This window comes from Coregonus lavaretus (genome assembly GCF_964263955.1).
Source record: "Coregonus lavaretus genome assembly, chromosome: 39".
Taxonomy (NCBI): Eukaryota; Metazoa; Chordata; class Actinopteri; order Salmoniformes; family Salmonidae; genus Coregonus; species Coregonus lavaretus.
The window spans coordinates 24048049-24062831 of NC_140026.1; the positions used below are offsets into that span (position 1 = coordinate 24048049).

A 14783-nucleotide genomic window follows, 5' to 3' on the forward strand; every position below is an offset into this window, starting at 1 on the left:
CTGGGAACTTGCCATAAGGAGAGCAGAAAAAAGCTCTCCAAAGCTCCATGGACCTTAATGTTTGAATAAAGTATTTTGACTCATTTGGTGCTTAGAGTAAGTCTCATTGCTCTGACAGAGCCTTTTGATTTGAATGTATTTGTATATTTTTCCATTAAAAGCCTTATTTTGCCTTTAACCTGCTTCCTGAGCCCTACACTCTTAGAAAAAAGGTGCTATCTAGAACCTTAAAGCAGTCTTCGACTTTCCCCATAGGAGAACCCTTTGAAGAACCCTTTTTGGTTCCAGGTAGAACCCTTTTGGGTTTCATGTAGAACCCTTTCCACAGAGGGTTTTACATGGAACCCAAAAAGGTTCTACCTGGAACCAAGAAGGGTTATTCTATGGGGACAGCCGAAGAACCCTTTTGGAAGCCTTTTTTCTAAGAGTGTATGTGCTGAGATCCCTTGCCTATTCATGGTCCGTGTATAGTTCGGGCTACACCACAATATAGAATGTGTCTATAATGACTGTATAACCTTACTGTATATACTGTATAATCAAGTTTTGTAGTCTATTGTATCAGTGACCTTTGAACCCTGTGTTTGACCTATCCAGTTGACCTTCTCGGAGCCCTTGGCCCTGGGGGCCACCACGGCCTCAGACTTCGAGTCAGAGCAGGTGCAGGGCCGAAAGGTCAGCAAGGTGGTCAAGACGACGGTGGTGAGGGGCGAGAGGATGGAGAAGCAGACGGGTGACTCAACGCTGGCTGCAGACCTCCCCTCGGCCAAAGAGGACTTTGAGAAGGTCAGTCGTCAGGGAGGGAGAGCAGTTGTGACAATGCCAGGAGTGTCCTTTCTACCTCAGTGGCTCGAGCAGAGCAGGTTGAGCTGGGTCAAGTGTTGCAAGCAATACTGTGCTTGGAATATAAAGCTGAAGGCTTCTTGACTGTAACATGTTTGTTAGAAACATGTCTGTTTTTAATATGTCTGTTAAAAAACCTTATTGGGTGCCAGATTGAAGAACAACTCTAGGACCAGAGACACTGGGTTTTGGTGTTTGAAATGTCATTTTCCTTGTTCTGTCACATCCAGGCGTTGAGTTATGCTGGAGGCTTTGGAAAAATCCAACTTCCTCATTTAGTAGAGAAAGAGGTTGTGAAGGACGACGGTTCTGTGGTCAAAAGGTTTGAGAACAGAATGGGAGTTCATTAACCTACGTGTCCATCTTTGTTTGGACACTCCTCTTAGTTTGCTGAATGATTTATCTGAACGCATGGTGTGAATACAGCCTGGTCTCAGGTCTGGTTGTGCTATATGACCAACACCTATGGTCTTTGTTATACTAAACATGTCATGGCATTGGCTATACAGCATAAACATATCAGGGAGCAGGTTAGTGAATACCTCTCCTCTCCTCTATATCTTAACCCTAACTCTTAAACACACTTTAGATGCTTACATTTTGACATGGTAATTTGAAAGGTAAGTTAACAGGTGAATTTTGCTTTTTTACAACCAGATCTCTATTTTTGATGTAAATGGAATGTTATAGAAGGGCCCAGACACTTATTTTGCGGTTTCACTTGTTTTTGAGAAATGTACCCAAACCAGGGATTCATTTCTTCATCCTCGTTGTGCAGTACGGAGCCTCAGAAAAAACATGAACAAATGCTCCTAAAAACACCAAAATACCGCAACGTTATATTACATTTTGTTGCGACTCGAGCGATACCTCTCTGTCCATTGTACAGGTAACTGCCAAAATAAAGGAACTTGAGTAACACTTGAGTAAATGAGGGATACAAAGTATATTGAAAGCAGGTGCTTCCACACATGAAGCTCCAGACACTTGTAGAATCTATGCCAAGGCGCATTGAAGCTGTTGTGGTGGCCCAATGCCCTATTAAGACACTTTATGTTGGTGTTTACTTTATTTTGGCAGTTACCTCTAGCAGCAGGCTACACGGAGAATGGAACAGCTGGATAGGGGAAATGGCTCAAGTTCGGAATGACACAATTTCATGTAAAGAACGTATTTGGGTGTTTTTGGAGAATTTGTTACTGTTTTTTCAGAGCCCCCGTACTGCACAACGAGGATGAGGCAATTAATCGCTGGTCAGGGTAAGTTTCTCAAAAACAAGGAAAATTGCAAAACAAGTGTCTGGACCCTTCTACAACAAGCCATTTCCATCAAAAATGGAGATATAGTTGTAAAAAAGCGAACTTCTCCTTTAATCATAGGACCTTCAGCCATAGGGCTTGTGTGACGCTTTTAGATTACTCATACTGTAGTTGTTCCTGATGTTAGAGCGTGGTCTAACATGCATGATGTGTTTTAGACATGAATGACAAAAATTACGGTCAATAGAGTTTTGGTCAACCTACAAACTGTGCAAGCCTGTCAATGAAGTGCTATCAAAACTTTGACAGGGTGATTGAAAATAATTGTCTCACCAAGCCTAATAACCTCTCCCCCATCCCATCTCCAGAACCCAGATGCGTAAGTCTCGTACCCAGAAGAGGACTGTGGTGAGGGACGCCCAGGGTAAGCATGTGCACCTGGAGCGGCTGGACGACACCCCAGAGACCCTGCAACCCGACGCCCTTCAGCAACACCTGCACCTGCTGCTCCAACGCTACTGCGCCAAGGAGGAGGAGGAAGGAGAGAAAGAGGAGGAGAAGAGAAAGAAGAAGTGATGGGCTGATTTTATTTGCTGGCTGAGTTGTTCTTCTTCCCTGTTGGCCCTGCCCCCCATACTACATAAGCCCCCTATCCACTAAAAGCCTATGAAGTCTTGTAAGCTCACCCCTGACCTTTACCTTCCACACAGACATCTCCTGCTAAAGACACTGGATTGCATTTTTGTTTTGATTGTTGTTTTTCCCCTTTTGTGGCAAATAATGGAGCACTTTTTGTTATTTGTGCTTTCACTTTTTTTTGTCCTTTTCCTTTTGACTTTTCCTGTTTTCTTTGCTCATTTTGTGACCAAAGATAGTTCCCCCTTTCTCGTCGGGTGACTTAGAATATTATTTGGTCGTTATCCTTTTTTGGGGGTTCTTTTAGTTTTTGGCTGCTGTGGTACAATAAACAACAACACAAACAAAATGCAATGAAAGGAAAACAAAAACGGAAAATGAATAAAGAGGGGGCACCTCTGATGTTCGCCTCATGCACAGGCATCTTCCTAAAGGAACGATTGTAAACATTTGTAAATAAAGGAGAAGTGACATGCTCGGACTGGGAGAAAACGAAACAAACAGTAGTTCAAAAGCATTTATTACATTTGCCCCATGGTACCTGCTGTACACGTACGTGCACCAATCAAAATCGCTCTTCTGTTCTGAGGTGAAGGGTCATAACAAAGTTGACCCTTTTCGCCCCACTAGGAGTCAGTTGTCACAAAAAGGTTTCGAAAGATACTGTAAAAAGGGAGGGAATGCCATAGTGTTTCATCAAGGACTTCAGAGTCAGATAAGCGCAAATATGTGATCTGAACCAACATTTGACTGAAGCAAATCCCCCCCATATAACCCTCCGCTACAGTTCTGTAGTGCTGAGTGATTAACCGAAATGTTGGTTATTTTTTGGTTTTAAACAACTATTTGACTGATGTCGGTTCAATTATTTGAATTCCATTTAGTTTGGGGTTTTTCTGAGCTCAATGTGCACATTGCGCTGTAGTTTCTCTTGATATAAATCAGATCATGCCTGAACTGTGAGATGTTGTAGTTTCCAACAGGCCAATGTTCTATATAGTTTAGCGCAGAAAACATGATAATTAACTACAATGACCATAATCCGTTGTGTGGCTACTTGTCCGGTCTTCCGCGATCAACAAGGGATACACATTGAGCAGTTTCTTCACGAGGTATCTCTACCTGAAAATACATGATCTAAGTGATTGATACAGTAGTTGGTATTCAGCAGTCATAAAAGTATGCCTTATTTACTTTGAAGAACTACTAAAATAGTGATTTTGTCAGACAGCATAGGCACTCTAGAGAGATGAGATGATGACTTGGAATGAAATAATAAATTCATCAAATAAAACAAATGTAATATACACAAGTGAAATATTTTATTAAAGCAGCAATCAGCAGCAGAAACAATAACAAAGTGTACTCCCCACCCCTGTTTTGGTAAAAAGCTGAGGGATGGGGCTGGAGAAATGTAACCTCTTTCAAATGCATAGACAGAGCTATGGATTCAAGGACTGACCATCCATGATATAAAAAAAAATGTTTAACCATGTTTTGAGGCTATATAGTGTTTGTTTAAATTTACATTGTTTACAAACGGAGTAAAACACGTTTATATTTTGGGTTCTGATGGGGTACGACAGTTGAACTAAGCTCATGAGGCATTTCTAAGTTATATTCTTCAAGAATCAATGGGTACATATCATTCATTTATAAGTCTAAAAATGAACGTAGGAACTGCTGATTGCCCCTTTAAAATAAAGTAACGTGAATAACTAATGGTTAATAAGTGATAAGCAGTCACTACTATCATGGGACTTTTATTAATTGTTTTATTCTGTGTTGTTACAGCATTCAACCCACATAATGCATAGTGCATAATTGAACCGAAACGACCTCAAAAAGCACTAATCGCTCAGCACTACAGTTCTGTTTACAAAGTTAGCTCAAGCTGGTTGTGTGTATGATGTGTAGTTTTTTGACAGGTCCTTTGAGCACACACTTTCAGCCCCACGTACTGTAATTGTGTATCTTCTTCTTCACACTATCTCCCTGTCTATCCCTCTCTGTTTCTGGCTTTCTTATGTGTGCTGTGTATTCACACTTCCTTCTGAGCAGTGCATCAGACTGCCGCCACCTCTGTGCGTGTGAATGCATGTGAGCGTGTGTGTGTGTTAGTTCATAGTATCCTCACTGACATTGCGACCTGCCATTTGCGATCCGAAATGTTCTCTTTTCTTGTCTTTCATGTACGAGCACTTATCCGAAATTACTGCACCAATGGGTCAGAACACTAGGTACGCCCCATGCCCCCCCAAGCGTCAATCGTGTTTGCCATCTCACCCCCTGTTCATTTTACCCCAGTGGTACATTACTCATATGAATGTCTACAATAGCTTTGATTAAGCCTGTTAAGATTGTACAAGTGAGGATGGGGACAGAGAGAAACACCACAGAGACAGTGTGGTGTAGTTGTTTTGTTTTATTTGCTGTTGTTGATTTGATTTCTTCTGTTGGTATCAAATGGTATCCAATAAATGGTGATAATCTCAAAAGATTGGCACATCTTGTTTTTGACAGATTATTTTTGGTCTGATCTGCTTCCTGTTTACCTGTGATGGTACCGTGGAGATGGAAGATCCTTTATGTTAAAAAACAATGGCTTTGTTTAATTTTGATAAGTAGTATAACCCCAATAGATATGCTCTGAATGTTGCTAGAGCCCTTTCATATGCATTATTTCTCACTCAGTGGAGTTTTCCTTATTTAATCTTGTTCTGAGGGCAGCTATGTGATTGGTTGGATGGCCTGGGGGAGGAGCTTGTGACAGGTTGAGTGTCAAATAAGAAAAGTTAGGGAGGTAAGTCGGCAGATGGATGGATGGACGGACGTTAAACGTGGGTTGCGACACTCAAGGTCCCTGGTTTGAATCCCAATGCACCTTGTTTTCTAACCTTAAGTTCCAAAGTTTCTAACCTTTGTTTCTAAACTAACTTTTTTATTTTACTTTCTAATGTTAACTGTTCACATTTCTTGCCTACTCATTTATTTTAACTGGTTAGATTGAGGGTTAGTGCCTTGGTGGCAGGCGATGTAAAAAACCTAAAATTACTGCCCTCAGAAGAAGATCCACTGTAAAATACCATCCATGCAATATCAATATGAATTTGGCCCCCACAGACTGATCCGACGTCTGCAGATTACATCTTTGTGTACTTTCATTTTGATTAAGATTTTGATTTATATATTTATTTATTGATGTCCATCCGTGCTCTTCCTCTCCTCTAGTGTGCGGAGCCGTGAGAGTGTTTTATGTGTGTGTTTGTGTGAGTGCGAGTTGAAGATGTGAGTTGAGATAAAACAAGGGAATTGCAATTTCAACTCTTTGACCGATAAGTTGCCATTGTACACAAGGCTTCACTTGAATTCTGAAATTCTCTGGAAACCATGACTGAAACAAATACAGAAACCAAAACAGAACAGACATGGATGTACTGTAATCATGGGCTGGCTGAAAGCATCGTTGGTGTTATTTGCAGAACAAACTATATCTATGTAACAACATTACAGTTCCTCACTTTGCCAATTTACTTTGTGTGAGAAAAAGTGAGAAATAAATTAAACAAAAGAAATCTGTCAAACGTACATTTGATTTGATGAATACGCATCTTGTTTCCATGGTGATAATATTATACATATATATAAATATCTATGAGGGCATGTATTAGTTATGAAATTAATAAAAAGGAAGAAAAACAGAATTGCTAACATGGCATAGCAGCTACAGTGTGTACGTGGCAGAAAATAAAAATGTACATGTGTCAAATGTGTATGGAGTGGTTGTCATTCTTCCTAACCAAGCTATAAAGGATTACAATACAGAGATTTAGAATTGAAATGTCAAGATTTTACAGTGATTAAATTTTGCCTTCAAAATCGAGAGATATCGCATCACAAACAATAAACCGACATGGAAATAAGAAACTTGGAAGAAATCACACATTTATTAGATATTTCTTAAACATTTAAACATCAGTCCTTTCCCATCATGGTAACAATACACAATGTGTCCCATAGTGCAGTTCAACTTAACAAGTCATTCCCTTACATATCCATTGGCAAAACGAACAAACCTAAACACACCCATTCAATAAATCTCTACCAACTAGGAAAAACTGACCAGAACAATGTGATTCCATACTTGATAACGGTCTCACTTCTCCGCAGTATAAAACATCAATGTGTGTTGCAACTTGTCAAGTAGATAACTGACACATCAGTGGTACAACTGGTAAGTAAAAGGCTCTTTCTTTTCTTCCATGGGGGGGTCAATAGTTCCACCGATATGTGTAGACTGGAAGAAATTATCAACAATAATCCAAGAAGGGACAACCTAATAATTCAAAAATATAAAAATTAAGAGAAAAAATAACCAATAAAATTCACATAATTATTATCATCCTTATGAAAATATCATTATTTGACTTTAAAACAGTGTTCCATATGTCATACAATGGCCTTGAGAAATATACGTGGACATTATATCTACAGTATAGTTGACATTCCATCATTGAGACTTCACACTTCTCACGTGATGATGTATAGCCAAACGGATATCATGGCAAAACATAGGTACCATTTTCCCCTTAATAACATAAATTGTCAATTGAAATTCCCAGTAATCATACTTAATATTGAGCCAATTGAGAACAAGAAAACTTGAATTGTCAACAGATTGTAAACTAAGCTAATGTTTAAACAGTTTAATACTCCAGAGTTTAAGCGAAGCTATAGCGATTCACTCAATCACAAAAGTCTATACATCACCACAAAAGCAAGCTCATGTTTGTCATTCACTTATATTCTTATAGATTTTTAGCAATTTCTGCACAAAAACTGACATTTAAAAAAGAATTGACAAACTGCGATATTTTGGTCACTGTCCTTTAAGGCTAAACTGATATCACTTTAGTCATTGGGATCGATGTGCAATACTGAGATTATATGAATACACTAATGAGTTTGTCAATTCACCGTATATCCCCGACACTGATAATATTGAAAAATCAAGCCATATAGAGTGCCTTCCGTAATTATTGGGACAGTGAAGTATTTTTTCCTCTTTTGGCTCTATACTCTAAAATTTTGGATTTGAAATCAAACAGTGACGTTCAAGTGCAGACTGTCAGCTTTAATTTGAGGGTATTTTCATCCATATTGCTGAACCGCTAAAAAATTACAGCACTTTTTGTACATAGTCCCCCCCCATTTTAGGGGATCAAAAGTATTGGGACAGATTCACTTAAATGTGTATTAAAGTAGTAAAAAGTATTTGGTCCCAGCTTGTGACTACAAATTTGTTGGATGCATTTGCTGTTTGTTTTGGTTGTGTTTCAGATTATTTTGTGCTAAATAGAAATTAAATGGTAAATAATGTATTGTGTCATTTTGTAATATGTTTCTAAACACTTCTACATTAATGTGGAGGTTACCATGAATAATCCCGAATGAATCGTTAATAATGATGAGTGAGGAAGTTACAGACGCACAAATATCATACCCCCCCAAAATACTAACCTCCCCTGTTATTGTAATGGTGAGAGGTTAGCATGTGTTGGGGGTATGATATTTGTGCGTCTAATTTTCTCACTCATCATTATTCACAATTCATTCAGGATTATCCGTATAAAAGTGACTCCAAAATGACACAATACACTATTTCCCATTAATTTCTATTGGGCACAAAATAATCTGAAACAACCAAAACAAACTGCAAATACATCCAACAAATGTGTAGAGTCACAAGCTTGATGTAGTCATTGCGTATTATGAATATGAGACCACATACTTTTTACTGCTTTAATACACATTTAAGTGAATTTGTCCCAATACTTTTGGTCCCCTAAAATGGGAGGACTACTGTAAGTACAAAAAGTGCTGTATAACCCTCAGCCATGATTTCAAAAGAAGCCAAAATAAGAAGAAATGCTTCACTGTCCCAATAACTACGGACGGCATTGTATTACTGTATATTATTTAAGATTGAAAATCTCTCATATATAACTCATAAGCCCACAAATCAGCAAACTTCACATATTGTCAACAACTCTGGCATGTAATGTATATATTTTCCTATGGCATTCAAACTTAAAACATGTTTAAAATGAGGAAATCATTGTAATAAAAAAAGATGTATATGTTTCAGTTATAAATGTCCTGCTATGAGACAGAAGACTGAGAAGAATGGAACAATTAGATAAAACACCAACATTTTCTCTATAAAATGATATCGTCAAGATTGTTGTTTCCTTTTCATATTTTACAAGAAGAATCTTCAGTCCAGCAGCGACGATATGTAAACAACACTCAGAGGGCAGAGTTGTAGCGTTGGGCTGGGATTGGACGAGGATGTGACACACTTAGTAGGCGGGTTCCGTGGGTCAGCTGACAGCTGTAGGCTAGGGGGTCCTCTCAACTGCAACACAAAGATGAGGAATTGACGTATTTTACATTTGGTAATTAGTAACTGGTATTGTAAAAGTGTGTTTGAGGCCAGCTAGTGTAGAGAAAGACCAAAGCAGAACCAAAGCAGACCAAGCTAGCTACATAGGTCCAGGATGAAGCAGGTTGGGTGGGCTAAGCGCACCTACAGTCACCTACCTTGACTAGCAAGGGATGATCAGGGCTAAACCAGAACCAAGGCAGACCACGCTACATAGTGCAGGTGGAGCAGATCCAGGTACAGATACAGGACAGGGACCGTGTAGGGATAGCAGGGCCAAAGCAGAACCAATCTAGCTACGTAGCTCCAGAATGACTGGATGAAGCAGGCCAGCACAGGGCTATAATCCCACCTCTAGTCACCTTATTTGGCTGGCACAGTGGGCGAGCCGGAGCGGTGGAAGTGGATGTTCTGCCACTTGGCGTCGCGGCGGTGCCAGATGCGGGTCTCCTCCGACTGCATGGTGCGTGGCATGCCGCTGGCGTCCATGTACTGGGTGAGGCGGATGTAAGCGATGCATGCCGCATCGTCGCCAATCAGGTGCACGTGGGGGTTGAGCAGGATGGTGTGGACGGGCCCTTGCTTGCTCCTAGACAGAGCTGGAGGAGAGAAGTGGATTGGAGGGAAATTGATCAAATCAGTACACAATCATGGTAATTAATGCTTCTACAGCCATTGGTTTTCATATGGTTGTGTCGATCTTTACTGCTACAAGCGCATAATGGAATGCAGGCGCTCTACCGTTCTCAAAGTAGAACCTGTGGAAGTCGGTTCCCTCCACTAGGTTTCCCAAAGCCTCTGGCTCAAAGGATGTAAGGCCGGGATCACAGATCTTCCTGTGAGACAGAAGAAGTGGAACACAAACAATTCAGTTTTCATTTTTTCAAATGGTGCAGTGTTATGGATAAATATCTAGATTGTAGGGCCTCTGTATGAGATTGCTGTTGTAGATCACTGTAGATAAAATCCAAGATCACTAACGTGTAGGCTTCAAAGTCTCCATTGTTGATGGCCTCAATCAGCTGCTCAGTCACTTTGATGATCTCCTGCTTACGAGCTGAGAGGGGGAGCGAGAGAGAAAAAATACATTTTCACAGGTTGCCACAAACCTAACAGTGAACTGTCCCACAACCATATGTGATTAGAGTAAAGACACCTCTGATGTATTTAAGTAATCAAGGGAGTGAATGAATCTCTTTAGAGCAGTTGAGGGATTTACATTAACCCAAGATGCACCATTGAGAGCATCCTGTTGGGCTTTATCACCGCCTGGTACGGCAACTGCACCACCTGCAACAGCAGGGCTCTCCAGAGGGTGGTGCAGTCTGCCCAACGCATCACCAGTGGCACACTGCCTGCCCTCCAGGACACCTACAGCACCCGATGTCACAGGAAGGCCAAAATGATAATCAAGGACATCAACAACCCGAGCCACGGCCTGTTCACCCCGCTATCATCCAGAAGGCGAGGTAGTACAGGTGCATCAAAGCTGGGACCGAGAGACTGAAAAACTGCTTCTATCTCAAGGCCATCAGACTGTTAAATAGCCATCACTAGCCGGCCTCTACCCAGTGAACTTTGTCACTGTCACTAGCCGGCTACCATCCAGTTACTCAACCCTGCACCTTAAAGGCTGCTGCCCTATTTACATAGACATGGAACACTGGTCACTTTAATAATGTTTACATACTGTTTTACTCATTTCATATGTATATACTGTATTCTAGTCAATACCATCCTATTCAACTATTGCTGTATATATACTACTTTATCCTACAGAAATACTAAATATTCTATCCACATACTGTCCATAATGTCTATAAATCCCATCACACACATACATATATATACACACATACAGTGAGGGAAAAAAGTATTTGATCCCCTGCTGATTTTGTATGTTTGCCCACTGACAAAGACATGATCAGTCTATAATTTTAATGGTAGGTTTATTTGAACAGTGAGAGACAGAATAACAAAACAAAAATGCAGAAAAACGCATGTCAAAAATGTTATAAATTGATTTGCATTTTAATGTGGGAAATAAATATTTGACCCCTCTGCAAAACATGACTTTGTACTTGGTGGCAAAACCCTTGTTGGCAATCACAGAGGTCAGACATTTCTTGTAGTTGGCCACCAGGTTTGCACACATCTCAGGAGGGATTTTGTCCCACTCCTCTTTGCAGATCTTCTCCGTCATTAAGGTTTCAAGCCTGACGTTTGGCAACTCGAACCTTCAGCTCCCTCCACAGATTTTCGATGGGATTAAGGTCTGGAGACTAGCTAGGCCACTCCAGGACCTGAATGTGCTTCTTCTTGAGCCACTCCTTTGTTGCCTTGGCTGTGTGTTTTGGGTCATTGTCATGCTGGAATACCCATCCACAACCCATTTTCAATGCCCTGGCTGAGGGAAGGAGGTTCTCACCCAAGATTTGACAGTACATTGTGCCGTCCATCGTCCCTTTGATGCGGTGAAGTTGTCCTGTCCCCTTAGCAGAAAAATACCCCCAAAGCATAATGTTTCCACCTCCATGTTTGACGGTGGGGATGGTGTTCTTGGGGTCATAGGCAGCATTCCTCCTCCTCCAAACACGGCGAGTTGAGTTGATGCCAAAGAGCTCGATTTTGGTCTCATCTGACCACAACACTTTCACCCAGTTCTCCTCTGAATCATTAAGATGTTCATTGGCAAACTTCAGACGGGCCTGTATATGTGCTTTCTTGAGCAGGGGGACCTTGCGGGCGCTGCAGGATTTCAGTCCTTCACGGCATAGTGTGTTACCAATTGTTTTCTTGGTGACTATGGTCCCAGCTGCCTTGAGATCATTGACAAGATCCTCCTGTGTAGTTCTGGGCTGATTCCTCACCGTTCTCATGATCATTGCAACTCCACGAGGTGAGATCTTGCATGGAGCCCCAGGCTGAGGGAGATTGACAGGTCTTTTGTGTTTCTTCCATTTGCGAATAATCGCACCAACTGTTATCACCTTCTCACCAAGCTGCTTGGCGATGGTCTTGTAGCCCATTCCAGCCTTGTGTAGGTCTACAATCTTGTCCCTGACATCCTTGGAGAGCTCTTTGGTCTTGGCCATGGTGGAGAGTTTGGAATCTGATTGATTGATTGCTTCTGTGGACAGGTGTCTTTTATACAGGTAACAAGCGGAGATTAGGAGCACTCCCTTTAAGAGTGTGCTACTAATCTCAGCTCGTTACCTGTATAAAAGACACCTGGGGAGCCAGAAATCTTTCTGATTGAGAGGGGGTCAAATACTTATTTCCCTCATTAAAATGCAAATCAATTTATAACATTTTTGCCTTGTGTTTTTCTGGATTTTTTTGTTGTTATTCTGTCTTTCACTGTTCAAATAAACCTACCATTAAAATTATAGACTGATCATTTCTTTGTCAGTGGGCAACGTACAAAATCAGCAGGGGATCAAATATGTTTTTCCCCCTCATATACACACACACACACACACACACACACACACACACACACACACACACACACACACACACACACACACACACACACTCCGGACTCAGACATTGCTCGTCCTAATATTTGTATATTTCTTAATTCCATTATTCTACTTTTAGATTTGTGTGTATTGTTGTGAATTGTTAGATACTACTGCACTGCTGGAGCTAGGAACACAAGCATTTCACTACATCCGCAATAACATCTGCTAAATACAGTGTGTGACCAGTACAATTTGATTTGAAGTAGTGGTAACAATATGACCCACAACACAGACAATAGGTTCAGGGGCCAAGGTTCACCACTTCCACACACACAACACACACACACACGGGAGAGTCCGTGTGTTTCACCATGAAAACACAGACAACATGATTTCATTACCTCACAAGGTAAGTAGGCAAGCTAAGAGGTAATGGAAATAAAGAAAAAAAGGTTTTGTGGTTTAGCAAATCTGTTATTTGAGGTAGATGTCCAATGGAATGGTAGTGAATTGACTGTTAGTACCCTTTTTTTAGTGTGACTGATGCATAAAAAACATGCACTTAAACATAGATTAAAGTCCCAGAAATGAGATAAAGATCAATGCTATTTCTTAAAAACTCTTTACCATCGACACTTTTGTCCCCTCTGACACTTCCAATCGACGTGACTGACAGAACACAAATGATGCAAAGAAGTAACAGTTCTCCTCAGTTCTGTGTACTTCTCAGAACGTTGTTCACCAATGTGAGGAAGAGACTCCAATGTAGGCTCTACAGATATTGACCAAGTGAAAAAACAACAACACTCCAGTTGGGTCTTACATTAGCCATCAGTGACTGGCTACTAGTCTGGCAGTTAGTCTGATACAGCAAAAAAAAAAGGGTCAGTGTACTCAAGTTCTGACATTTGCTGTTGCGCAGTCCAACACGTACAAACCCGCTGACACATCACTGACAGACCTTGTCCTCTAGCAGTCTGTTTGCTAAGATGAAATAAAACTCCTCCATAACTGGAAAACCTAAAGGAAAATTCCACCCCAAAACTATCTTTTGGTATTTGTTTCATTAGCCCATTGTTGACACAGTCGCAAAAATGTTTTGCATGTCAGCAATCACGTTTCCAAGATATATAACTTTCAAAATACAGAAATACAGCTGGAATGTCCCCCTGACAACACTCAATTGCACACAGAGGGAAAACAAAGCTGTTTTTGCCTGTCAGTTATTGTCTAAATCAGAAATGGGACTCTGCAAACAAAATTATCTTCTTTTAGGGAACATTAGTACTCTTTAATATGTTGCTTGCTATGAGGTACTGTATATCGAGGTGCTCACACATCAGTTTTGATCCTGATGGATAAAGCAGCAATAAGATGAGAAACTGATCCTTGGTTTTGACAAGAGAGAAACAGAGCGTGGAGCTTTTTCCTCTGTCTAGAGGCTCTTTGTTTGACCATCTGCCTCTGTCTAAGCCTGATGAGACTGAAAGGTTCATCATCTGAGGACACACACACGGTCTACAGCTGGGGAAGAGAGACAGTTTGAATAGGCCAGATCACTCTGATTCTACAGAAGGGATGTCTAATTCATTTCTGCACCAAATGCAATCCACTTATTAAATGCCCGGTCAATGTAGAGACTAATGGTCAATGAAACCATCCCTTTCCTGGAAGTCTTCAGTCTATGCAAAGAAAAAGACCCTATCAACACTAATCCTTAAAGTGTACTCTCACACTCCTTTAGACTGTTCACTGTCAACCCTGGAGCTGACGACAGTCTCACTCTCTACGTACGCATCAACACTGCAGTAATACTTTCTTTCTATGCCCAGCCTAGGTGTCATACATTGTAAATGCATTACTGTATACATTTCCAAAGACTGTTATAAGAAGACAGTGATGATGAGCTCAGTACTGATCCTCTGGCAACCCCTGGTTAGACTGACTACTCCAATGGCAGACCATGACCACCAGAGGGCAGCACAGTACACACATACTGGATGCCTGCATGGGAGACCAGCGCTGCTTTGCGCCGCTGAAGCAGAGTGTAACAATGGGCCAACCTACATAGTGTAACCTCAGTAAAATAAGGGGTACTTTTTTGGACCCTTCTTTCACAGGATTCTATGACAA

At 40.9% G+C, this 14783-nt stretch overlaps 2 protein-coding genes across 3 annotated transcripts in view; one reads left to right on the forward strand and one right to left on the reverse strand.

Annotated features, from left to right (window-relative positions):
• LOC311113006 (ankyrin-2-like) overlaps positions 1-6505 on the forward strand; it is a gene marked incomplete at its 5' end in the record, with an annotated part of 103136 nt that extends 96631 nt beyond the window's left edge. The window contains 3 exons of the mRNA XM_084156127.1: positions 598-786; positions 1074-1165; positions 2471-6505. Of these exons, the coding sequence (XP_084012253.1) occupies positions 598-786; positions 1074-1165; positions 2471-2678 (489 nt within the window). The 3' untranslated portion in view covers positions 2679-6505. The remainder of the gene's footprint in view (positions 1-597; positions 787-1073; positions 1166-2470) is intronic.
• A 160-nt stretch (positions 6506-6665) lies between these two features.
• LOC311113164 (calcium/calmodulin-dependent protein kinase type II delta chain) overlaps positions 6666-14783 on the reverse strand; it is a 104654-nt gene continuing 96536 nt past the window's right edge. For both annotated transcript variants that reach the window (XM_084156344.1, XM_084156345.1), the window contains 4 exons: positions 10165-10240; positions 9925-10019; positions 9546-9782; positions 6666-9156 (listed from right to left, as the gene is read on the reverse strand). In XM_084156344.1, coding sequence (XP_084012470.1) covers positions 9547-9782; positions 9925-10019; positions 10165-10240 — 407 coding nt within the window. In that variant the 3' untranslated portion in view covers positions 6666-9156; position 9546. The remainder of the gene's footprint in view (positions 9157-9545; positions 9783-9924; positions 10020-10164; positions 10241-14783) is intronic.